This window comes from Pelodiscus sinensis, chromosome 1 (genome assembly GCF_052426305.1).
Source record: "Pelodiscus sinensis isolate ZL-2025 chromosome 1, ASM5242630v1, whole genome shotgun sequence".
In the NCBI taxonomy this organism is placed as follows: domain Eukaryota; kingdom Metazoa; phylum Chordata; order Testudines; family Trionychidae; genus Pelodiscus; species Pelodiscus sinensis.
In genome coordinates, this window is record NC_143052.1 from 155,799,867 (window position 1) to 155,827,730 (window position 27,864).

Sequence of the window (27,864 nt, forward strand, 5' to 3'; positions counted from 1 at the left end):
TTTGAATGTAATATTTATTCAGTGACTTTACAGGTGGTAAGTCATTTACAAAAAAAAAAAATTACAGACAAATGCATCTTTCAGTGTGGTTTCAACTATCTGAAGAACAGGCAACAGTCCATGATGTGGAATGCTAGTATTAGGCAGCACATGCTTTTTTCCCTTAATCTTTTGGAGGAGGAAGAGGAAAATTAACTTCAGCTGTAGATAAGGCCATGCAAATAAAAACCCTGCTGGAGAACAGGATACAATCAAGCTTAGGAATAGTTTGAGAATTTGGGCATGTTTTTATTCTCAACTCATAGAAGTACAGATTGAAAATTTCATAAGAAGCTCACTACTTTTCTTTAATGCAGTATCCTTTAAGACTGCTTGTGTCTTCAACACATCTTTCATTCCACACCAACACCACTGGTTCAGGAGAACAGGACTTCCTGACTCGAATAAATGGGAGGATTAAGCTGCTCTGTCTGCAGGCCCTCCTCCACCCCATTATTCAGAGCAATTGCTGGGAGGGAAGGAAAAGTAAGGGAAACTAAGGTAAAAAATACAGCTTGCCCCATTAGATGCCAGAAATAGCAGCTGACAATTTTGCACTTGCTTAGCACATTACTTTAAGTGACATGACATAGATTGGAAAGTCAGTATAGTTTTGCATATATTTTGATAAAGACCCAAACATTAAGGAAATGCAATGCGATGAGATGCAAAATAAACATCTGCAAGATATTAAGAGCTCCCTGTGTCCCATGAAGCTAGTGGGAGGCAGCCATGAACTCACTATGGTTCCAAAAGAGCAATGTGCGGCATCTACAAGTCCTCTGTGCAACTCCTAACCAAAGAAACACTTTGTTTATACTAGTGTTTTAAGAAAAAGTCAATCAGAAGGAACGTGTTGTTCATGGAACAACTATGTTATTAGTATAGAATATTTGTAGTTTAACAAATATAGACTCTAAATTACAAAAAAAAAAACCTTACGATTCCGAATCCATTATTGGGCCATCCATATGAAGCTTTATTCATTCTCTCATCCAAGCTGGTATTGGGTATTTACAAGGACTTGGTTAGAACAAGGATGTATCCATTTCTGAACTGTCACAAGTTTGAACTCAGTAATGACCATACCTTGCCACTTTCAGTCTCAGCAGTATATTCAGTTTCTTGAAAAATTCTCAGCAGCACTGGGAAACTTTTGAACAATTTCCACTGGCATTAGAGCGAGCACAACTGTAGAAGGAAATGGTATTTTCCTTTTCAGTATAACCTATACCTTATCTAGAAAGGTTTTTTTAAATAGCTCTCGGTTACAGTACACAAGTGCTTAATAGCTGCCACAGGACCATTTCTAAGTAGTTATGCAGAGGGTGGAAGAGGTTGTAAGGGAAGATTGTGCATGCTTGGATTTATTTACAGGCTTTGTCTTCACATCTATTGGCTTTTAAAAAAATCCGTAATATTAAATAGTTTTGTATATTAAGTTTTGTTTTTGCAAAACTAAAATCAACCCATAGAAATTAACTGCATATAAAATAAACCTATTTTACAGCACTATTATTAACTATAAAATCAACAGGAAAACATGCTGTAAAATACTATTTTGATAAAGCAAAAATCGTCCATAGCAATATCACCCAAGTATTAAAGTTTTTTATTTGCATGGCCAAAATATCCCTTGTTCTTTGCAACTTTTCCTTTCCAGATGATAAGGTTTCCACTGCATCCAGAACAAGGTGCAGCACAACATACTTCCTGAAAACAGCCACTCCCACAACACCTAAACATTTAACAGATATAACAAATGACAACTCCACAAACGAGAAAAAACTAAGTTCCACCATTCAACATAGTTTGCAACAGTGTCTTCAAAGCTAGGTTGAAGTGGGCAAATTTACTTTTAAAAGGTCATTCTCTCCCTCCCTCCTCCATTGTTCTTTTACAATGTTGGTGGTTTCAGTCCATATTTCTTTGCAACTTCTGTCTGGGCATAGGCAGCATCACAGAGTGAATAGAGGTGGGCCATTTCCATTTCAGATTTGGCCAGGTTAATAGCTTTGTTGAACATGTCGATGGCTTTATCCAGATTGCCTCTGAAATAAACCAGATTATTAAATTCAGACACAAATTAACATCTTACATTTATAGAACCTTCATTCCCAGAGATTTTACCAACCCACAGATATTGCACCAGTGAAACACAGCAGCAAATTTGGTAACCAAAGGTACCACAAGAGAGGAAACTGTCTTACAGGTCATGGTTTGAAGCTTTCATACAAGAACTTTCCATGATTGATGCAAGACAGCAAAGATTTAACTAGCTTTGTTATTACTCAATTATAACAGCCTTCAGTGGGCTCTGACGTGCCAAAAGGGGAAAGTTTAGAGATTACACAAACAACATAGGGGGGACCCATGGAGCCCACAGAGAAGTTTTCAATCCACGTTCTTGAAGACCTGGGCTCTGTTGCCCCATAAAAGCAAGTGTACTGATTTTGTAATAAAGTAGCCTTCTAGTCCAGGAGATGGCTCGAGTAATGGCTCGAGTAATTTTGAACAAAACTGCTTGCAAATTATTCCCTGCAAAAAGTACAACTGTCTGTTTTTCTGATGCCCAAGAATATCATGTGCTTGATCAGAATCTATACTGTACAAAACATTTACGCCAACCTGCTATTCCTTTGTCTCTCCCAAGTCAGTTTGTGAACCTGTAAGAATTGCAAGGGGGATGTAAACTCACATAACTGGAGGAAAGGGTAAAAGATAAAATACTGTAAAAGGTCTGAGCCAGTTGCCAGCTAACTGCTCTTACCCATATTAAGAGCAAAAAACTATTTCTTGTTGTGCTAAATGTTTTCCAACATAAATGCATTTTCACAGTTGTAATATTAGTTCTTGTATAAGTACTTTCTATCAGCAGATCTATGAGTATTTTACCAAGGAGGGTAATAGTGCTATCCCCATTTTACAGATAGGGAGACTGAGTCAGTAAATCAGCTGGGACTAGATCACAGATCTGGTGACTCATTACAGAGCCCTTGCCACAAAGACACACTGACTCTTAGACAAGACTTACAAGTAAAGACGGGGGGGGGGGGGGGGGGGGAGGGCACAGGGACTCTTTACTGAAACTAAATCAAAGAGGTCCCATGAGTATCTGGCTGAGCTTCCAAGTTTATGATTAGATACTCTGCAAATGGTTTCAACCTGAAATCATAGTGTTAAGACTATTTTGGAATTTCATGCAAGTAGTCCCAGAAAGGTGACACAACCCTCAGCCTCTAAGAAGACCTAGTTGAGGCCAGGATGCCTGAAGCCTAGTGTCTGCACAAAGCTTCTTGGGAAAAAGGGCCTGGATTAAGGAGCCCTCTTTCATCGAGATCTATTACAGGAAATGACTATTAGTCATGGATGTGAAATGAGTTTGAAGAGCAAGAAGTGACATGTAGATGAGTATTTAGTTCCCTAGCCAGAGAAGTCTTTTTTTTATAGGCTTAGGTGTGGATATTTTGAAGGTCACACCAAGGGTGTGTGCATAGGTTATTTTTAAGCAACAACTTACACCAAGTTACTACCCTCAACTATCACCTGAACCTCAGCTGATATAGCTGCCCTTCACAAATTGTATAAAAGATTTATTTAACTAACTTCTCCCATTCTCAGCATGTAAGTGTTAAAGGCTTGAATCATGCCTGGAAAGCAATTCATTGAATGCACTTGAAACTTGCACTATACCAATTACAGACAAAGGGGTTACTTCCAGACACTATACTTATCTCACTAATAGAAACTCCAGGCAAATTAGGGAAGTTTATGGGGACACTAGAACATGAAATGTCAAAGAGAAGGGAGACCTTTCCCCAAACTTTACACAAGGCAAGTCAGGACTCTTGGGTCCTTGCCCATAGCTTCCCACTGTACTGAACAGGAGTGTGAACAAAGTAATTTTCAAGAGTGATGAAGAAACCTACTGGATTACTATAATTTTAGGGCATCTTTAGTCTGTGCAAATTAAAGTGTTATATTTAAAAATGTTACCTTTGCACTTCAATCGTTCCCATAGTTTCATATGCAAAATCACATTTGTTATCAATTTCAATGGCCTTGCTTATGAGCTCCAAGCCTTTGTCTAGATCCTGCTTCCACTGAAGTTGAAGTAAACTGCAAAAACACATTTTGGTTACAAGACCAGATTTATTTCTATATATTCTATATAGTCCTGCCTATCTTACGAAATGTGAATATCCCACATAAAACAATTAAGATCCTTATGCAAGGGGGGCAATAATTTTTACTTTACTTATGAAAAGATACTTTAAAAACTAATGTAAACAACAGACTGTGGGCAGTTAAAGGACAACAAAGAGAAATGATCTCCTCCTCATATGTATATAATTCTTTCCATTATTAGGGTCAGCCACAAATTGTTTTTGTCATGAAAATTTGGAGCATAAAGTTCCATTTTAGAGTAGTTATCTACAGCATAAAGAAGTTTTAAGGTTTGTAAACTACCATTCTTACATTGATATCAAGTAGGTATGGGCTTTGGAATGCATGCTAATAAAACATACTGAAATTTCAGTTTGATTTACATTTCATTATACTGCTATTTTGATAACACTGAAAGTACTAAACTACTTTTAAAGCAAATATATGTAATCAGGCGATAAGGTCTGAAAACAGCAACTTATTTAGAAACGGAGAAACAGTGGCTCAATACATACCCTTTATGAACATACGTAGTAGCATTGTCTGGCTCAAGGTCAATACATTTATCATACATTTCATCAGCCTTCTCAAATTGCTGCTGATCTGTTAATGCCTGCATGAGAAGAGACACTCTTAACAAAATGAATAACCAACACACTGTGCACATCTAGAGCTCTTTAAAACTATGTCAGTGCCATTCCCTCCCAATTTGGAACTTTCATCATAGGTATGGGCAGACACAAGTACAAGTTAATCACCATTGTTACTTTCCAAAAATCAATATTTTTGGCCTTTTGGCTGATCAACTCTTTTAGAAACATGCTGTGGAGCTTTAACCACACAAATCAGTATTGACAATATACATAATGGCAGGAGCACAATAACCTGTTCTAATTATACTGTGTGTGAGGAACAATAAACCAGTGAGAGTACAATTCTCAGGCTGTTAGCTATGCCCCACACTTAAGAATTCTTGTCTTCCGTAACTTCTGCTGATAAACACACACAAACGTAACAGGAATTCTCTTCTGCTCCCCACCTGCATTACACCCATCTGAAGTCAGGGTACCAGTGTATGCATTCAGATAACTTAAAGTCAACTGATTGTTAACTCCAGTCATCCTTTCTTATACTGGCAGTCCCCGGGTTATATACAAGACAGGGACTGTAGGTTTGTCCTTAAGTTGAATTTGTATGCAAGTCGGAACTGGCGTCCAGATTCAGCCACTGTTGAAACTGACCAGCAGCGGCTGAATCGGACATGCCTGGGGCAGAGCAGCTGGGGTGCTGCTGGGTTGGTCCCGCAGCGCTGCTCCTCGGCGCTACTGGACCAACCCGACAGCACTCCAGCTGCTCTGCCCCAGGTGTTCCCAAGTCAGCCGCTGCTGAAACTGACCAGTGGCTGATTCCAGGAAGCCCAGGGCAGAGCTGCTCTGGCCCCGGCTTCCTGGAATCAGCCGCTGATCAGTTTCAACAGCAGCTGAATCTGGACGCCTGGGACAGAGCAGCTGGGGCGCTGCCAGGTAGGTCCCCGCAGCGCCGCACTTCGGCAATGCGGGGACCAACCCGGCAGCCCCCCAGCTGCTCTGTCCCAGGCGTTGGCGAGAAAAGCCTGGTCTGCTGGGGGGGGAGGGGCGCACTAGTTGCGCCCCTCCCCCCCCAGCAGACCAGGGAGACGCGGAGCGGCTTTTCTCGCCACGGAGGATGCGGGTGGTGGGACTGTGGCGCGTCTTGGCGGTCCCGCCGCCCACGTCCTCCGCGGCGAGAAAAGCCTGGTCTGCTGGGGGGGATGCGCACTAGCTGCCCCCTCCTCCTCCCCGCCAGCAGACCAGGGAGACGCGGAGCGGCTTTTCTCGCTGCGGAGGATGCGGGCGGTGGGACTGCCAAGACGCACCGCGGTCCCGCTGCCCGCGTCCTCCGCGGCTTTGCTCCGCGTCTCCCTGGTCTGTTGGGGGGGCTCCCCCAGCAGACCAGGGAGAAGTGGAGCGGCTTTTCTCGCCGTGGAGGACGCAGGCGGCGGGACTGCCGCGGCGTGTCTTGGCGGTCTGCTTGGGGCGGGGGGACGCAGCTAGTTCGGGGTTCCCTCACCCTGTTCGTAAGTAGGGATCCGATGCAAGTCAGATCTACGTAACCCGGGGACTGCCTGTAATGCAAAACCATATAAACAAGTGTAGTTAATGCAGCTATGCCAAATTTTACTTGCTTAGGGTATATGGTTCCTATCTGAATAAAACAATTAGTTTATAACCGAGAAAAGATCAAACACACCTGAGCATAGAGTGCATAGCCTTCAGCACACCTTGGGAAAGCTTTAATGACATCCTCAAAGCCTTTCATGGCTATCTGAACTTGTAAAGGATTATTTCCTGTGTAGGCCTGGCGATACTATTAAAGAACAGAGTAAAAAACATAATAAGAATATAAGGCAGGAAATCAGCCTCCCAAGAGGGAGTTAAATGATATCTAATACGACCATAAGCAAATTACACAAAGTGGTACACAGGCCATACATGCTGCTAAGTCAGTGTTTGTAAGAGTTGGCCACACTTCCACCCATCCAGTAGCATGGACCTTTGGCATGATGGGGAGGCATGGTAGTCACCAGCAGCCTCCCTCCAGAAGATGTGGATCTCTGCCTGCTCCCATTATGCCAGCTCTCCCCTCCAAAGTCTCTAATAAAGGTGGAGTATCCACTTGCTTAAAATAGATACTTCTAGAAGACCATCTTGTTTTTTCCAGTTGCATTAGTAAACAGCTGCATTTGATGTGATTAATGAGAAAAAATGGTATTGCTTTGTTACAGGATGTTGATAGACACTTGTAAAAGTATTGATATGGTAAGTATTGATACCCTATTGATAGGGTACTTGCCCAAATACAGAAAATTTATAAGAAATGACCAAATGAACAAAAGGCTGAATAAAAAGTTTGCCATTAGTTCTTGAATTTGATATCCAAGGATTGCAAAAAATATTGATGCATGATTTTTCTGTTCATTTAAGATGAAAACAGGAAACCAAAACATCAAAATAAACCTGGACAAGTTCAGTGAAAACAGCAAAAAACCCAACATACAAACGATATGCTTACCAATGCAAAACATTTCTGTGCTTGTGCCAACGCAGAATCCGGTCGTAATCGAATACATTCATCAAAGTCTTCCACAGCTTCTTCAACATGATCAAGTAGGATTTTCAGCTAAGGTGAGAGAATAAATCCTAATTCTGCATTTAGTCTGTGTTTTATTTTAAGCAGTACTTCTATGTTTTACTAGTTAGTTATGTGAAAAAGCTGTTTTTCAGTCATACAACTGTAGCATAAACCCTTCAGGAAAGTCCCTGCCACTAAATGTGCAAAACTGCTGTCAAAGAAATTGACCTCTGGCTTCATTTACAGCTGGCAGTGTTCAAATATAAACATACAGCCTATAAGTCTGCACCTCCTTTTTCTTATTTCTGATGTTGGTTGTCTACACTAATACTATGGCACAGATTTTGTGTATTTACATGTTGCACACACTTTGTGCTTTATTTTACAAAGCCACTTGGCTTCACTTCAGGTGATACTAATGGATTATCTGGAGATTCATAATATAATCTTAGTTCTCTAACCTTGCATTTTAAAATATCTTTTAACAAACTTAGAGTTCAAATTCTTCCTTTTCATTCACCAGGCATTTATTTTATATTTGCCAAGTCAAGCTGAACAGAAGTTTCACTCCTCTCAAAAGTAATAAACAACTGGTGTTTTTGTTTAATATGATCTTATTTCAACAGTTCAAAGCCACATTCTGTATTAAATTGCTATCTAACTCATGAACGGAACCGTTTAGTCAAAATGAATTTTGCCTATGTTTTTAACTATTACCAGATACGTAAACATCCACTCCTTTCTATTTCTAGTGGATTTAATGTTATGGTTATCAGCATATTACTGATAGAATTCATAGTTTTTGTCATGCACCATATCAAGTGTGTATAATAATTTATTGATTTTTGTGCTCTGTTTCCCTTAGTTCAAACTAATCAAATATTTAAACTTAAAAGAACTCTGTGCAATGCAGCTTTTACCTGTCCTCTGTGGTGGTACACATCTGCATTCTGAGGGTCAATATCAGCAGCCATGTTAAAATCTTGCGTAGATAGCATAGGCTGTTGCTGCTGCATATACATACTGCCTCGTTTGATCAGGGCATTAGCACGGAGCTATAAAAAAATTCAAACATTTTTACTTTTAAAGATTTTATATTGTTACTTCTTGGGTTGGTCTCAAGATTTTTAGTTGCAATAATGTTGACAACTTTAAAGTTTAAAAGCATTAATACTATTAAGCACAAGGATACTAAATCAACCCATGCTTCCTCCTTGACTTAAGTTTGCTTCTTTTTTTATGTCTTGTAAGAGACATATCTACCAGAAACAACAGCTATTTTCATAGCAGTTTAAATGTGCAAAAATTGACTGAGCTATTGTTTGACTTACTTACAAATTAAGTTTATACCTGACCTTACTGACTTCAAATCCGAACTGCACTCTAATTTTCATCATTCAGCATAGGCAAACCCTTCTTGTTTCTTCTTTATTTTCTAAATGGAGATTCCTCTCCCTTATTCTTTCTGCATAGGACATTAGGGATTTACCAACCTGAGCTTCCTATTCTAAGGTCATTTTTTTTTCTCATATGTAAACAGGTTGTCAATTAGGAAGTGATTTAACAGCCATGTTAATTATTTTCTGTATTTATATTTTTAGTCTCCTATAGTTTACAAACTATGATAACCACAAAGATAGATAAGCTGTGGCAATGAACATTTTCAGACCGACATCAGAGAACCACAATTAGCTTTTATTCAGAGACCACTCAACAGGACCATTTTGTAAGTTATTCCCTCGGGTAATATGTGGTACACGTGACAAAAAAGACCTTTCCAAATTACTATAAAGCTAACTGATACTTTCTTAGGCAACGTTTACACGCCAAATGGGCCTACACTCCCCACCCCTAGCAATGGCAAGTAATGCAACTGGAGCGACATGCTGCAGTGAAATGCAAGTTGTAGCAACACTGCGGTGTGTGGCTACACATCAATGAAAGGTTCTGACAGAGGGGAGGCAATGGGGAAAGGCTTCATTAGCTTCCCGCTACGAGAGCTTTTCACTGGGGTAAAGAAGATCTCCAGCAAACAAGGAGCATGCAGAGCCCTTCTCCACTGCCGGAGCCTTTACCTTCAGCAGGAAAAAGCTTCAGCAGTGAGACAATACACTGCTAAAAATAGCAGTGTAGAAGGAGTTGAATAGCTTCAGCAAGCAGAGAGCTATGTAAGATAATACGCTAGGGATGTAAAAGATGAACTGGTTATCTAGAGAGCTGGGGTGGGCTATAATTTTTGATGGGGAGGGGGCCACTCCAAGAATTTGGTAAGCAGTCAAGGGCCACACTCTTCCATGATATTAATGAATGAGATACAGGGCTCTGGAATGGAGGCTAGGTGCAGAAGGGAGCTTGGAGGGAGTTTGGGTGAAGGAGGGGATTGTGACCTGGGGTAGGGGTGTATGGGTTTGGGTTGTGACCTGGGACAGGGGATTGGGGTGAAGGGTCTGGGAGGGATATGGGTGCAGGAGAGGATTCTGGCCTGGAGAGGGGTGTACGAGGAGGGAGTGCAGGGCCTGGGAGGGTGTTGTAATCTGGGGCAGGAGTGCAGGGGTGTGTGTGTGCAAGGATTTGGGCTATGGCAAGGGATAGTGGATTGGGGAGCAAGGTCTTGGTGCGGGTTGTGACCTCAGGAGGGATGCAGTGTCTGGAAAGATGTATGGGGGCTGGAGCACAGGTGCAGAAGGTATGGGTTACATGGGGCAGGGATGCAGAAGGGGGATAGAAGATTGGGGAAGGAAGAGGCTGAGGTGCCAGAGGCGGGCTCTAGCTGGGAGACCTTACCTGGTGGCTCTTAGCCAGCAGCCCAGCAGGTTCCTTAATCAGGGTCCCTGTCTTCAGGCCATGTTTGCTGATGCGAACACTGTGAGCTGGGGGGATGAGAGGGGTGGGGCACTTCACATGCTGCCTATTCTGCAAACAAGCAGCTGCTATTGGCCGGAAACCAGCCAGAGGAAGCTAATGGGGGCAGGAGCAGTGTGAGAAGCCTTTTGCACCCTCCCCAGGGCTCTCAGCATTCACAGAAACACATGGCCCTGCAGCCAGCTTTCCTGACTGCCAAGCAGGTGCAGGACAGGCAGAGAGCTGGCTAAAGGCTCTTGTGGGCCAGATCCAGCAGCTTGGCAGACTAAATTCATCCCGCAGATCATATTTTGTCCAGCCCTGCAGTAAGCATTAGTCTTACAGGCATGCTTACCTGGTTATCAGTTAATTGGAGGGCTGGGCCAGGTGGGATCAGCCCCCTGCCCGCAGTGAACCCTGACAGGCTAGCCGGCAGGATCCCAGCTCGCAGGGACCCCTATCTAGAGCAGCAGATCCCACTTGCTCTGCAGCAGCCCTCAGTTAATCAGTTAAACGATATAATTTATTGTCTAACTGCTTAAGTTTTTTAATGGGTATTTACATCCCTAGTGTGTACTGTGGTATATGCTCTCTCCCTTCAGCTATGTCTTTACTCTTCTTGCCTCACCATGAACACTGCTGTTTATACCTGTGCTACGGAGGCTGCCTGAATATGTATTCTACAAGCTGGCAAAAAAAGTATGCAATGCAGACATACCTTTAAGCATGCCAGTCCCACTGCAATGAACATATCCACTCTCTGATAATTAGCATAAAGCAGGAATAATTAGACAAAGTGGTGAAAAGCTAATTACCAGAGAATCTGAAAACAGTGAACCGTTTTGCAAGCATTCACACTCTTTCAGTAGAATCAGCGCAAAGTAAAATCGGAGATTTCTTACCTTTACATTAGCATCTTCCATACTGATGACCTGATCTAAATCAGGTTTGGCAGCATTTGCATTGCCAATAAGCAGATAGAAAGTGGCTCGCAGCAGCAAAGCTTCTGCCATATATTTGCCTTTAACATCAATTTCTTTTGTGCTCTCACTGATGATTTTGTCATAGCTTTCTTCTTCCATATACTGTTTTGCCTTTAAATATCCAGAGCTGCAAATTAAGTGTAGGCCAATTAAAATATGTGAATGTGTCACTAGGAATTCAGATTTCTTGATTACAGCACATCTGCTATGCTATCATTTCTAACAATTATTGGCACCATGAGTAAAGTTACTAACATCCTTAAAATATTTCCTGGATCAGGAACTCTCTAAGCAAACTAGTTTGGAAGAAAATGCACCTTATGCAACTCTACGGAGGAGAAAGAATCCACTCCAGCCCTCGAATTCCACTTTAGAAAAGATAAGTTTGGCAGGGGATTACCTGTGGTCAAAGAACAAGAGTTCCTACACTGGGACTGTTTGGCCCTAGTACTTATGTCATCAGGGTAATCATCACCCAAGCCTGGAATCTGGGAGACTAGGACAAGGATACCGATCAGGGAATAAAATATTAGAAGTAGGGCTTTTTAACTAATATTTTTGAAACCTCAACTAAATTAACACATCAATGTTTACATTATGAAGAGGATTTGGTAGAAAGAATCACACTTTAAACAATAGTGTGTGTGCAACTGTGTGGCTCTGAATCAAAACAATTTCACAGAAGTAAAAAATCCAGTAACTAGTTTGCCCCAACTTGCTCTTAGAAACTTTCAATGCTGCTTACAATAGTTTCCATATTAAGGGTGAAGACATGATCTGACAATAACCCTAATGCAAAACAGTAAAATACACCAACTCCTCCATTACATTCAATATGCAAAATAGAAGTGCCTCAGCATGTGTTTTTCTTGGTAAACATACATTTCATTTTGGTATCTTTTAGATATTAACATTCTGAGTAATATCAGATGGGGCTTATGATATTTTTTTAAACTTTAGGTTTTTCAGCCTCCACTATTTTAGTTCAAAGCTGCTGCTAAAACAGGTGCTAGTTTGTATAGCACACTTTCCCATCTCTTCCCCCCAACATTATTACAGACAACACCAAAGGAAGGAAGAGAAACATCCCTCTCTAATCCAGAGTCTCCCTTTTTCCAACAGCACTGTTGCAGCTATCCACTTCCTCCCATCCACCAAACCTTTCTTCAGCATTGCTGATGTTCAGTGTCCCATCTCACTAAGCCAGTTACCCACACCATTACTACTATACCCTATGGAAATGCTAAGAGAGCTGGTATTTAAGGTGGAACAAAGCTATCAAAAGTTTGGAACGAATATGTCAGATCTAATAAAAATTTCATTTTACTTCAAAAAAGTTCCCATTTTGTATAGTGATGTGATAGCATATACGGTTAACCAATGAGCCCAGGCTCATCAGTTAACCTTCATGGTTACACACAAGCCTTCCCTCCCGCACCAGGCTGCTGCCTCTGATACAGCAGGTGGCAGGGAGGAAGGGGGGAGCAGGCAGGAGTCATTGTTTGTGGGGATCCAGCTTTTAAGCAGGCCCCCCACGAGCACCAGTTCCTGGGGAACCGTCTAACCCCCCCCACAACCCTCCCCCACACACATACATGTAAACATTTACCCACCTCCCACCCATGTAAACATTTACAAAAAACCCGCTTTTTATCATCCTTAATTTTGTAGGTACATTAATACTATAGCAGTTCCTACTCTAACAGCACATTATATAATACTAGAGTTACCCAGCATTATTTGGGTCCTTCAGGCAAGGGCTTGGGAATGTGGGGGTGCTGGAGTCAGGGAAGGGAGCTGGGAGGTGTGTGGGAGGGCTCCCCAGGGCACAGGTGGTGCTGCCCAGCCAGCAGCAGGGCCATCACGGGCAGCACTGCCTGCCCAGGTTCCCGCCCCCCCCCCACCTTGCTGTCTGGCACTGGGACCGATGTCTGGGGGGATGGGAGCGTATTGGGTTGTGACGGTGGGACATGGGGACCAGCACAGAGGGAGGGAGGGAAGGAGAGGTACTATGCCTGCATAGGAACATTCAGAGCCCCTCCCTCAGCCAGTCACGGTCTTAAGGTGCGCCACCCGCCCGTGGTCATTCTGCCATATAACTGTGTCTGCTAGCAGACTCCTGCCATAGAGTTTTACGACAAACAATTCGCACTCCAGGCACATCCTGTTCTCCTGTCACAACCAAACTCTGACCTCGCTCTAAGTTATGGTAAGAGAAGCTGCATAGCAACAGCTCTTACTGTTTAGAAGAAGTCCCTGAACAAGCAGAGGCACAAGCTCGTAAATACACATAGCAGCATCTGAGTGCAGAATATCTGAGGCTGAGACAAGTTTTTGTACCAATTACTCCCATACTCACTTTTCTTTAATTTCTGAAGCTTCCCCCTCCTTGTCCTTATCTTCATCAGATTTCTCACCCTTAAGCAGAGGTTGAGAGATGATGTCATCTGTGAAAGAGCTGAAGTAAGATTTGATGAACTGTGGTGAAGGCATCAAAGGCTCACGGTTCTGAAACAGGGCAGAAAATGTAATGTTCGTATATTAAATATTGAGATCAGGCAGTAAAGAAGGATGTGGATTGGGAAAAAATCCATTCTTGGCTTTTCCATCCCTTCCGAGGGTGAAAGAATATATTTTTGCACTGAGCATTTTTTGTAATCCCGTTAATAGGGCTGGCATGGGGTCATTACTCATACAGAACATTCTGCCTTACACAGGCAGACGCACTTCACCATCAAAAGAAATGGAAACAAAGATTAAATGAAAGAAGAAAAGGTCTATCTTATAAGAAAATATAAAATAGGGAATTACTTCAATCCTGATTGCCCTTAACACATTTGGGTAGACATACATCTCTTCCTTGTCCCTCCCACCACTGAAGTTCATTTATGCCTAGGATGGGGACTGTCTTGTGCTAGGGGATGTACTCAACTCTGCCTAGCACTCTGTTCAGACATAGCTCATTTCACCTTTGATCTGACAATTACCAGGGGGTGAGCTCCTTTGTAAGGCTGTACATAGTATGTTATTCAAAGTGAGGTTAATACATAAGGGCTACAATTTAGTCCTTCCTGATATAACAACTTGCATGCACTCGCCTTAATTTTCAAAATCCCAATTAGCACTCAAGATAGCTTAGAGCTGTTTGAAATAGACAACCTTGTTCAAGATTATTCACATATTCATCTATTATCTTGGCTTCCCAGTTACAAAAACACTTGGAAAAATCTGATTTTTTTAACCAAACTTAAAAAAAAAAAATCAGACACGTGCCTTTCATCCACTGTTCAACACTTAAACCACAAAATATGCAATTTGACTTAAATGTGTCTCACTCCGCTACCTAGTCCCTCTATGCCATCTCCCAGCCTTCCTCGCTCCTGGCTACAGACATGGTTCCACAACCACAGTTTGTATCTAAACATTTCACAACTGTAATAATGAATATGGTTATACTCAAAACACCCCACTTACTGTCCCCAATTTACAGATGGGGAAGAGAAGCTAAGAATAAGTGACTAAACCAAGCTCCAGTCTATAGTAGGTTGAAAACAAATCCACTGACAGAGTGCAGTCCTCTAATAATAAAGCCATATTTCCGACCGCATCCTGTTTCCTCATATAGCTCCTTCTGTTTTTCAACAAGCTATCATTTCTTTATTCTTTAAAAACAAAATTCTTCATTGACCCATCTCTTTCCCCTTATTTTGCCCTGGCAGTATGGAAAGATTTCAATTTCTAACTTTCTATGTTTATTAAAAATAATCAAGAACATGTAAAAAATATCTTGCCAATGCCCTTTTACATTTTAAGTCCATTATTACATCCAAAACAGAACTGATCACAACCACACTTCATCTTTCTAATTACCACCAACTGCCTTGCCTAAATTGACAAGCAGCGTAATTAAACTGATAGCCTGCTGTCTAACTGCACATTTGACTGATAGAACAGCAGCAGAGAAATAGCCTGGGGTGACATTTACTGAAATCCCTCAAAGTAGTTCCCATCATACTTTAATTCCATTAAAGTCCTGATTAAGACAGACATCAGCTTGCTCAGGGGTGTCACCTGTGCATAATAATAAATTGGGCTGAATTGTACACATTACTGAGATGAAACCACCAGTGTTTTACTCAAACACAAATTTACTTTTCCACAAAGCGTGAAAAGATGTAGTCTAGAAGTTAAAAAGCATCTTTGCCCCCTTTTTTACAGTTTTTAAAATAAAAGCCTATAACAGCATCTGTAAAATAGCAGCTCAGGAAGACAGAATGCATAGCTAAATTTTTATAGTTTTATTGATTAAAACAGTAACTAATAAATAATCACTGATATAGACTATGAACCATCATCAGTGCTTTTGAAATCCATGCAACATATCAGATGAAAGCAGAATGTTTAAACTTGTATTCCAGTCATACCTTATATTTCTCTTTGGCTTTTTCTTTTCCAAGTAGTTTAAGAACTTTATCAGCTAATAACATGCTTTGCTGGTTTTGGAAACCTTCTAAAATACACACTGCAGTGACATCTGGGAAAAAACAACACAAAGGCAGGATTGTTAACAACTGCCAATGCAGTGGTATCTAAAGTGCTACACAAACAGCTATCGAAATGAGTCGCCATTGAGGAAACAAAATCATCCATTTCATAGGCTGAAAGTCTTCACATGAAATTTGCTACTTTGTCTAGAATATCAAGTTGTTTTTCATTTTCTACCTATTCAAGTTCCTATCCTTTCCAGCCCTTTATCCTGCACCTTCCCATTCTGATCAGCGTTCTGCATGAGTTCCAACTTAAACTACAGGGCCTTCATCCATGCCTGGGGAAGAGGGCAAGTTTAAAAGAAAATCTCACGACTCTGCTACCTCCTTGCCAGTGTTAAGCCCACACTGTATCAATTCCACCCATCCATGATGCTACCTCAACTGCAAGAGCAGTGTGACAGGAAAATTATTGTTACATGCTGCCCTGAAGACACATTAATAAGATTGTATGGGCCCATATAGTATCAAGACCTAATTGGATATAAAAATCATCTTTTCCCATGTTTCCTTAAGAGATGGGAGACAAATTGAGAACATTTTTTAGAGAATTTTTTTTTTAAATACTCGGTATATGCATGCATGCAATGTTGGCAAAGATTTTTCTCATCTTATCATACGTCTACTCAAGGGCCTCCTTCATTCCTACAGATATAGTGGGGTGAAAGAAACAAAGAAATATCGGAAAGATGCCTACCATAAATCAGGAATATCATTCCCATTGACTTAGCATGCAAGGTTATTATTTTGCAATGAACAGGATTTCTATTTCAAATGTAGGTGTCTGTCCCCAAGTTATGTGAATTAAGGAGATCAACGTGTAGTCAACTACACAGTTAAATCGATAAGCCTGGGCTTATTTGTTAATCTTCTCAACTACATGCACTCTCTCCCCCCTTACTGCCTCTCCAACAGAGGCAGCAAGGGGGGGAGGGGAGAGCAGGAGCAAGTGCCTGTGAGGAACTGGCTTTAAGTCAGCTCCCCACAAGCACCAGATCCACCTCCCCCCACCATGCTGTTGCTTCTGATAGAGAGGCAGCAGCGTGGAGGGTGGGGGGGGGGAGAAGGCTGGAGCAGATACGCATGGGGAAACTGCTTTTGAGAAGGCACCCGTGTGTGCTGGCTCCACCTCCTACAAAGGCAACGAGGAGGGGCAGGCAGAAGTCAGTGCTGGGGGAGCTGGCTTAAAAGCAGTAGCAGCACGAGGAGAGGGAGCAGGGGAGGCTGCCGCCAAGCAGCCTCTCTCCACAGCAGTAGCCCCTGACTGCAACGGGGTCCGAGCTCCCCGCAGACAGAGGCTGCTCCGCATCCCACAGAGGCAGCAGTGCAGGGTAGCAGGGGGCTCCTGGGGACTGGGGCCAGGAGCACACTGGCTGTCGGTCCCGCACCTGTCAAATAGTCAATTACAGGGACTGTCAAATAGTCATGTAAATGCTAAGAATTCATTAGGTTACACGACTATTCAATTAAACGGTATCTTACATCCCTAATGTGAATAACATACTGGAATCAACGTAGCTTAGGCTGAATTACTGTAGAGTCTACTTGGTGCTTGATCAATGGGAGATGCTCTCCCATTGACTTCCCTTTTTCTTCTCAGAGTCAACCAGATAGCATTTCACAATAGATTTAGCAGGTTTTCACTAGATCGACACCTGCTGCATCAATTGCAATAATATGGATCTAACGGTTAGTGTAACGGGCCTTACAGTAGTTTTTGTAGTCCTGAATGGTTACAAGGAAAGTGTTCTCCACTGACCCATTATTTTTATAGTAATTCCTATAGTAACTAGAAAAGCATCTCAATCAATGAAGAAAGCAACAACCAACCAAAAAAACAACCTAAGGTTCTCTTTCCCTTATCCTAAGGAGCCTCTAATGAAAGCACCTGATGATTTCCTTACTACACCCACCAAGAAATGTATAGCATTGTTTTTCATCCCCTTTTTTGAGATGAACATCAGTATGGCTAAGACCAATTTCATTTTTCATGAACATATCAGTAGGAATGAAGTGCAGGCATGACCTAAGCAATGGTGTTTAAGGGGCAACGTTAAGTATTGTCAATTAGTGAAAAGGCAGTTTCAGGAAACATTTCACAGACATGCCAACTTATACATTGTTTGATTAAATGCTATGGAGGAACACAACACTGTATTTTTACTTATCAAGTGGCAGACTTGCCCCTCATTTGAAACTGAAGACAATTTGAAGCTTTCCTTAGATTGAAACAGGAGTTCTAGAAAATGCACATAACATCTTGCAATTTGGAAGAGACACACAACTTGCCAAATAAACTTAAACAAAGGGCAATTGCTTATACAAGATTATGTACAAGAATATTCTCAGTAGTAGACCAAAGAGATGGGTGCAAATATAGCCCTTTTGAAAAGATACCGGGATAGGCAAAAATACAAAATCAATGAAAGCATGTAACTGAAGGTCTGCTAGATTCAGGGTGAGTATTTATAGTTTGCTTTCTCCTCCTCCTCCCATGTCTTAAATGTTCTCCCTATAAGAAGGATTGGGGTTCTCAACAGGGTTTTGAAACAGAGATCTGGAATGAAAAACCAACTTTTCTTCTCTTCTCTTTTTTTTGTAATTTCATTTGTTATAGTTAATAGTAGACAATGAGTTTTGTAAGACTGTTATTTTTTTTAAGTTGCTGTTCTTTTAAACACCAGATCACAGGATTTAAGGGAATTTTAACAGCTATTTTTGGGATGTCTTCCCCACCATTTTAATGCACTTCTCTCCCACCCCTAAAAAAGAATCTAGGTTTCTAGACTAATTCTGCTCATTCAAAATAGGCAAGGAAGGAACAATTTTGTTATGGCATGAAGTAGAATGATAAACAGTGTAGATTCCCTTTTTTAACTGAATCGTGCTTTAAGGCATAGGGTTGTTTACTGAAACATGAACATAACAAATAGCTGCAGTAAGAACTAATTTATCAGACCTAAACCAATTAATTGTTCTTAGTCTGAAAGATGCACCTAAGGTTAGAGAAACTTTACTGAAGAAAACATTAACATATAGTAGCTTTTAAAGCAGGGTTGGGAACCTTTTTTGGGTCAGGGCCACTGACCCACAGAAAAATCAGTCTGCGGCTGCACACAAGTGAGAAATAACAAAAAAACAAACAAACCAACCCACCCTCATCAGCGTGGACTTCCCAATAGCTCCCGTCAAGGGCCAGATCCAGGCAAGCCGAGGACTGCATCCGGCCCCTGGACCTTAGGTTCCCCACCCATTTTAAAGGCATCACTTTATTCCACCAGATGTGCAGAAACAAGCATCCAAGAGTTCTAGAATGTGCTCCAAAATTTCACTCTTAACTATTAATTCATTAACTTTATTTCAAGTACGTAACGCACAAGAGTACCCACCTTCTAAACACTCCTTCTTATTATCTAGTTTCTCATGCGCCTTTGCACGTCTGAAGAGCGCTTTCACATATTTAGGATTAAGCTCAACTGCCTTTGTGCAATCTTGTGCCACTTCTTTCCATTTTTGCTGCAGGTATAAGAACAGCCTAGTTAAAAAGCTATCATTCATTCAAGGGGCATTATAATAATAGCTAATTTCTCTTAATTTCAGAGCCCCAGCCAAGTGCTTATAGCTGTAATTCGCATGACGCTGGTTCTTCCTCTGGTTTCCAGCTACTTCTGCATGTTTTTCAACTAGAATCAGAAACTGTGGGTCACTAATAAAAGAGAACAAAAGATATGGGAGAGGAATTTCCAGGGAAGGCAGGAACCAGGCTGCTAGGCAGACATGTAAGAGAAGACAACAAAATGGTAGGAAAGCATGTGCAAAGGAGCAGAGGACTAGAACATAACAGATGGGAAGGAAACATGAAATCATGAGCAAAAGTATACCATGAGATTCACTTTTTGAAGGAGCTCCTTCACAGGGATGTTATGCAAAAGCACACAGAAAAAGAGCTGATTCACAAGAATCTCTATTAAGGTGTGATCTACAGTATAATAAAAATGAGAACCTCTGAACAGGGTCTCATTCTTTAACATCTGTAGTATCAGTATTAAATCAACAGTGGTGTTTTAAAATAAAACAGAAAAGAGGGAACTCTCCCGTAACCTGTCACTGGGGTAGAACAGTTCATAAAAATGTACCTAAATTAAACTCTGGTATAATTACAGTCAAACTAGTGATGTTAAGAAAAAACACACATATATTTATTCCTTCTCTAACTTCCATGCTAAATTCACTCAGTTTTCAAGTTGAGATTTTTGTAACGGCTGGAGCCCAAGTCTCCATCTCATAGTTTTAAAATACAAAGCTCACATACAGTAGGCCAGTTCTTAAGCAGCAGGACTAAGGAGAGAAAGACAATCAGAATGCATATAAAACATACTAGGGAAAGTCAATGGAAATTAACTTTTAATTGGATCTTGAATATTTGGGATTGAGACCCTGGATTTGAGGGGGTTCTGTATTCCTCTGCAGCATGTGGCATGGGTCACTTGCAAGTTTAAAGTAAAATGGTGGATTCTATGTAACTTGAATATTGATGGTTCATGGTACTTAATCTCGCTCTGCTTTCTACATGCAAGAATGAAGGCAACACTATTCCGGCATGTGCTGGAGCGGGAGAGGCCAAAGAAAGAAGAAATAGCACTTTTTGGAGTTTAAACGCACTTTAAAATTCAAGCTTCATACCAGTTGTTCATATGCAGCAGCTCTGTTCTGGTAAAAAGTGGAAAGGTCAAAGTTCTTCTCAGGAGGACATAAACTGATGGCCTCTGTGTAGCACTGAATAGCTTGCTCATATTTTCCTGCTTTAAAATACTTGTTTCCTTTGTTCTTTGCTGCTTGGGCTCTATCAAGGGGGCTCTGAAAAAGAAAAAAGAAAACAAATGCTCAGCCTCACTTATCCTGAGCTACAGAGTGAGTAATAAATAAACATGGGAGGCTAACACCTAATTGTGTTTCTGATCATCATCCTTCAGAACATCTTTATGGCTCCTTGAAACACCCTCAACAAACAGAACCTTTTGTCTTTGGAAAGGTAGGCAATTTTGGATGGCGGGGAGGTTGGGTTTTTTAGGCCATATAATTGATAAGCTATAGAAAAATAAGAAGATGGTTTGTAAAAGGGATGTTAGTAAATAGTCGACTACTAGCTTATTGGGTAGTCAAGTAGAGTACTAAACTATTCATTTTGCATCTGTATGAGTGGCAGCAAGTGAGGGGGGGAGGAGACAGGAGACAATGCTAGAGGGAGGCAGCTTAAAAGGGGGGAGCCGCGAACAGGGGCTGCTGGACTCGGTGCAAGCCAGGACCGAGCAGTCCCGGCTTCCGCCAGTCCAGGACACTGCGCCTGTGCATTTTAGCTCTTACTACATTTAAAATGCAGAGCCACGGCGTGCGTGGCTTCCTGCAGACTGACTCCTGCCTGCTGCCCTGCACTGCTGTCTCTGATACAGAGGCAGCAGCGCACGAGTGGCACAGCCCCTGTCCGCACGGAGGGGGTGTGTGTGTGCGCGTGTCTGAGTTCCCTGCATATATATGCTGCTGATATGGGCAGCTGCCATGGAGCAGCCTCTGTCTGAGGGGAACCCAGGCCTGCTGCGGACAGAAAGTGCTTCGCAGCAGCCTCCCCTACACCCTCACCCACGCTGCTGCCTCTGATAGAGGCAGCGGTGTGAAGGGGGGGAGGCAGCATCATGGAGCCAGTGCTGGGGATTAGCCAGCTTTTAAGACAGCTCCCTCCCCCAGCACTGGCTCCTGCCTGCCCTTATCCCGCTTCCTCTGTAGGAGAAAGCAAGAGCAGGACAGGCAGATCCACAGAGCCAGTACATGCGGAGAGCCGGATCTGGCTCCCCACGCATATCGGCTCCTGCCAGCCCGCCCTCAGCCTCCACGCTGCTGCCTCTCTATCAGAAGCAGCAGTGTGGAAAGGGGAAAGCGGGGGGGGGGGGGGGGGGGGGGGGGGGGGGGGAGGTAGATCTGGTGCTCATAGGGAGCCAGGGAAACAGAGGCAGCAAGGGGAGGGGGAATGTGTCTAGTCAGCAGGATTAACTGATAAGTCCAAACTTATCGGTTAATCATGTAGTTATCTACACACTGACATCCCTAATTTATGTGGCTAAACCACATTGGCTAATTGCCATCTTCTACTTCTAAGAAAGTTCTTCATAACACTCCTCAGGTGAGTAGATTTGCAAGGCAAATAAAACATCATTCATGTTTACATAATTGTAGTGAAAACCAAGATATTTGCATCCTGCCTGATAGGTAATATTAATTGTGTGAAACTTCACATCCAGTAAATTCTTTCTGCTCTCTCCATCTTAAAAATTCAACATGCTTCCTGGGATAAGAATACCCGTATTTTCAAATGTAAACTCTCAGAATTCTCAATCACTAAAAAGAGTTTCAAAGATCTTCCTTGCAATAATCTGTACTATCCTTTGATACATTAATAATTTCTGAAGAGAATTTTTGTTCACTTGTGATTGACTAAAGGTGTAACATCTTAAAATTTAGTTTTAGTTCTATTTGTTGGGAAACATTTGTTTGAACTTCCTCAAATCCTATCATTCAGGTCCAAGAACATTTAATTCCTTTAAAACCATAGTTAAGTAGCACTCATCCAAGATTAAACACTGCATTCTCTAATTCCATAACCAAGACAATATATGGACTGTATTTTTAATTGTTAAATGCAATCTTGATGAATCTGCTTTTTCAACAGGATATTCTGAAATTGTACACAAAAGGTAATAACTAAATGGAAATACTGGAATGCCCTGCTCCTAAAGGAAAAGAGTAGTCACAAGCATTCATTAGTGCCAGCATGGTTAAAATGACAATTTAAAATACCCTTGTAATTAAGGCATGGTGTTTTTTCCAAACAGATTAAGATGTCAGCCAACTGATGACAGTGATTCAAGATTGAAACATGAGTGGTACGTTTCAGCATTTTCTTTTGGATTCCAAGCACCTAGATGTACTTCACACTAAATGTATGAACCCCTTTTCTGACAGGCAAAATACACAGGTATGCTGCTGCTTCTAGAACCAATCCTTGTTGGTCAAGCTATGAAAGGTGCCCAGTTAACTAATGGTGATGAGCAGGGCTCAACAAATAGTGTAATCTACTCGCCCGGAAGAGTGGGCATGGAGAGATCTGCGCATGCGCAGAGCGCAAAACTACGCGGCTGGCGAGTGGGGCTCGCTGCCGCTCAGCAAGCCCTGGTGATGAGGACGAGAGGTGCGCCTGGCTCCTGGGCCTGCAGGGCAGTCCACTGTCCTGCTAACTCACAGGGCTCTCAGCTGCCAGCCCTCCACCAGGACTCTTGGTCATGGAACACACGTGGTTCTGCCAAACATTGCCAGAACAGAGTCCTGATTCAGAGAGGTTCAGCCTGTACTGGTATTATGTAGGGATGCAATAGTGTACTTGATTAACCGATAATTGGGTGCTTATTAGTTAACACTACAGACTACACGCAATTCCCCCCTCCCCGCCCCTGCAAGTACATTTTTTAGTGGGCTAGCCAACAGGCTGACTCGGTCCCGGGCTCGTGCCAGGTCTGGCAGCAAACACCGCTGCGGCTCTGCATTAATAGGTGATTGGAGAGCCAGCGCATAGGCAGGCTGGCTCACTCCCAGCTCATGCCAAGTCCCAGCATCATCCCCTGCTGCGGCTCTGCATTATTAGAGGATAGAGAGCGAGCCTGGACTGAGCCAGCGTGCCTGTGTGCCAGCTCCCCAGTTCCTTCATAATGCAGAGCCACAGCGGGGCTGATGCTGGGACACAGCACAAGCCGAAACTGAATGCTTTCATTGCTAACCTTTATCCACTGTGTAGTCGACAAAATACATGCTTAATGAATTGCACGCTTCTTAACATCCCTAATTTTATGACAAGGTTTTAAAACAACTTGCTACGTATGCCTAGTGTTATAGATATCATGAAAGTATACTAATGTCATTATTGTAGGATAGACAAAGATTTACTGAATGCAAAGTATTTAAATGATATGCTGGTATTTGCTACAAGAATACTTACAAAATTTCATTACTGAACCAAAAGTAACACAAAAAATATCAACACAGGGACTGAATCTAGAATGAAGCTGTTCTGATGCAACAAAATAATGTAACTATTTCAACATGTTAGGGTCCAAACATACACTCAAAGCAATTTTGACCTTTGTGACCAATTATGTTACTGATTAATCTGCATCCAATTTACCACAGATTCTAAGAGAAACAATGACAACTGCAATAGTTTACAGACTATGAATAAGCCTTAACAAGCTGATCTTCAAAGTAACATGTCTGAAGAGAAAAGGGAACTTCCAAAGAGCAGAGCAGACTAAACCTGGCTGTCTTAGGAAATTAGGCTGATATAAATAACTACATCACTCAGGCAATGGGAAGATTTTTGACACAATTAGTTACCACCTCTCAAGGAGCTGGAAACAGCAAACTACAATCAATGAAAGCTGTGAGGCTCTGTGCCTAGGGACGCTTAAATAAACAAAGTAGCTTATCTGAGAGAGCCCACAACCCAACTTTGAAAACCCCTAAAACTCCCATAATCCCCACATTCCCATATATAAACATTTAACTCCTACTTCAAGTAAAAAAAGTCAGCAAAACAGCTGCAGAACCACTGCATGCCCTCCATGTTTAGATGACAACAGGATTTGAAAACAGTTTTAGATAGCAAAACTTGGATTCATGTTTGTGTATGTTCATCAACTAGGTTTGCCATTTAAAGTTTTGACTTTAAATGACTAAATATATTTGTCAGTTATATCATCAAAAGGATCTACTGCTAAACTACACCAAAGGGATCTGTGAATTAGATTGAACACTTCTGCTAAAGTGGTCAGCAGTGAAATAACTGTCATTTAACTAAAATCTAAGAATGGTTATCCCATTGAGATAATAGGGTAATTCAAAACTCAAAGATATTTTCCATTGTCTGCACACTTAGGAGAGCAATATTGTCTTGATTTGAACTTTCCTAGTTTAATTTTTTTTCCACAAAAAAAGAGAGCTAGAAATAGTTTATTTTTAAATGAAGGCTGAAGAGCTCTACTAGAGGAACTTTTATACTGATATAGCTGCATCTATACTGGTGATTTTACCAGTATAACTATCTCAGAAAAAACTCCATAGCAACATATTAAGCAACATATTATTGGCAAAGCTTTCTAGTGCAGACCTGCTATCAGATAACCCTTTTGATAATGAAAATATTGTACAACAATCAGAATGTAAACAAAAACTATTATGGCTAATGAAAATAAATAAAAATGTAAACACTAAAAACTTACAAAGTAGTCTGTCTTACATTTTGCTATAATTTAGAAGTCAATTTTCAAATATCAGAATTCAAGAATTTTCTAAAGAAATAAAAAAGTGCAATTTAAAAAAAAATTACCCCAACCAGCTCACTGATTTACTTGAAAATTCTCAATGTTTATTCTGCATACATTCAGCCTAAGTGTGGAAAGCCCACCTAATCATATATAGATTTAATCCTTGCTTTGAATACAAATGTCAATAACTACTATGGATCAGGAAAGGAAGATGATGTCAGTTTGGATCTGTGCAAGTTTCTTTGTGAAGTTGATCAGTTATGCTGGCCGCATATTTAAAGAAAATAAAATTTATACAAGTCTTCTGATCCTATGTTTATTTCTACTCTGTTCTACACAGCACGTCAGACTAAGAGGAGTCTGCACATCAGAGCCAATATCTACAATTTCCTTTTGCATCTTAATCTCAGAAACAATTTGCTTGTACGTATTTATTGTTTTAGAAAAAAAATATATTTATGGAGCAATAATATATTTCCAGATCCAATTACTTGTAGGTAATGCATACTGCATGATGTGATCCTCCCAATCATACACATATTCCTTCTCAAAATGGATGTATCAGCTCGGGGAAGCAGCCAAATTAGTGTTTCATAAGTCATAACAAATCACTTAAAAGACTAAATAAAGGAAATATTAATAACTAAAGAAAAAGCTGACCACTTAGGTTCATAAAATTAAAAACAAAAGCTAGCTGTGCACTGATAATAGGTAACAGAACCAAGTTAAGGCAAGATGATGCAGACTAACTATGCCTATTTCAGAACCACGCACCCCCTCCCACAGGCAGAAACAAAGACCACCACACTAGATTCAACAGTGGTCCATCCCATGGGGCCAATTCTCTTCTTGCACCATTAACCCACTGCGTTCACCATGTTACTATGCACTGACACCAGCAGGAAAGAGATTATGTCCACGCTACGAATTATATTAGCATAAATTACATCACCTAGGAATGTGTAAATCTACACCCTTGAGCAATGTAAATTATACCAACCTAAGTGTGGGTGTAGATAGTACTATGTTGGTAGGAGAGTATTACCTCTTGCAGAGGTAGGAGTTGCTACTAGGGATGTCACTACTCGACTACTCGCTCCGCCGGCCCCGAGCTGCAGCAATGTGGGGAGAGCAGGAACCGATGCTTGGGAGAGCCATCTTAGAAGCCAGTTCCCTTCAACACCATCTCCACAGAGAAAGAGGAGGGCAGGGGAGGCAGAGGTGCGGCAGGTGACCCGGCACAAGCCAGGAGACTCAGCACTCCCAGCTTGCACCTGCTGCGGCTCTGCCTTTTAAATGTAGTCAGTGCCAGGCAGCTCTTACTACATTTAAAAAAGCAAAGGCACTGTGGTCCCAGAGCCAGATCGTGCCACCCCTGGGAGCTAACTCTTTTATTAACTAGTGATGGAAATTCCATTGATTACTCAATTAGCTTATTAACCACTACTTAACACCCCTAGTTGCTACAGCTACATATATGCTAGAACACTTACAGCAGTAGCACTTGCAGTGGAGATGTAAGAGAGGGTTTAATAACTTTTGCCTCTGCAATAGCTACAATACTGTCCATGCTGTCACTTTATGTCAGTGTAATTACTTCACTCAGGGGTATGGGTTAATATTTACATCCTTGAATGATGTAAATTATACCGAAGTAACCTGCAGTGAAGACAAAGTCTAAATCAATGGGACAGCTCTAAACCACGTCCTTAGGGTATGTGTACACTACCTGCCTGATCCACAGGCAGCAATCAATCCAGTGAAGGTTGATTTATCGAGTCTAGAACAGAGGGCATAAATCAACAGCCAATTGCTCTAGTGTGGATTCCAGTACTCCACCTCAATGAGAAGCACGAGGGGAGCAGCTGGCACACCACAGTGAAGAAACCCCAGTAAGCCGATCTGAAGAGGTCCGCTGGGGAAGCCAGTGGTTAACTGACGGGGCGGCCCGGCTGGAGCAGCCCCGCCTTGAAGCTGACTTCGGCTGCCTGAAGTTGCGTAACCGATCAATTCCCCTTTCCGCCCGGAGTCTTTCCACGGGAAAGGCTACCGCAGAGCAGCGCAGCTCCGCCAACCCCTCGCCCATTCGCCGCCTCAGGCCACGCGCTTTGCCAGGCTCGAATAGAAACCCCACACGCGTCAAATCAGGGCCCCGGGAACGGAGCCAGCTCCCAGGGCGGCTCCTCGCCCCGCCCGGCGGGGGCGCGGGACTCTGTCCCCGGGGGGGAGCCCGCAGCGGCCCAGCCCCTCACCAGCTCCTCGTGCGCGAGCCCGTCGGGCTGGCTGTCCCCGTGCGCGGCGGGGCCCGGACTGGCCCTTCCCTCCGGAGTCTTCCTCTCGCTCGGGCCCTTCCCACGCGCCGGGCGCCGCCGCCGCCCCCACAGGTAGAGGGCGCCGGCCCCGAGCAGCAGCGGCGCCCCCAGCGCCAGCGCCACCTGCCAGCGCGGCAGCCCCGCGCCGCCGCCGCCGCCGTCTCCCCCCGCCACCGCCGCGGCCTCCACGGGCTTCGAGGCGGCCATGATCCCCGCTCCGCTCGCAGCGCCCGCCGGGGAAGGGTTGGGGGGGGGCAGGGAGAGGGGTCACCGGAAACGCACGGCATGCCGGGACGGGGTCAGGGGAGCACTTCCGCCTGAGCGCGCGGGGGCGCTGCAGGACTCGCCGCGGACAAGGGGCGGCGGCGCCACCTGCTGGCAGAAAGGAGGGTAAGTGTAGTACCCGCCTCAGTCACGTGGGCGCCACCTGCCGGCGGAGAGGGGGTGCTGCAACGGCGGC

General features: G+C 42.6%; 1 protein-coding gene across 1 annotated transcript; it reads right to left on the reverse strand.

Moving 5' to 3' along the window:
• On the reverse strand, nt 1–27,662 carry TOMM70 (translocase of outer mitochondrial membrane 70). Its single transcript, XM_075914866.2, has 12 exons — nt 27,345–27,662; nt 20,411–20,584; nt 19,117–19,243; nt 15,605–15,714; nt 13,540–13,688; nt 11,100–11,307; nt 8,277–8,411; nt 7,297–7,404; nt 6,475–6,591; nt 4,722–4,819; nt 4,036–4,158; nt 1–2,090 (listed from the first exon to the last, which is right to left on the reverse strand). Exons 1-12 carry the CDS (start codon nt 27,609–27,611, stop codon nt 1,937–1,939), a joined length of 1,770 nt encoding a protein of 589 aa, XP_075770981.1. The 5' UTR covers nt 27,612–27,662; the 3' UTR covers nt 1–1,936.
• Nucleotides 27,663–27,864: the final 202 nt, after the last annotated feature.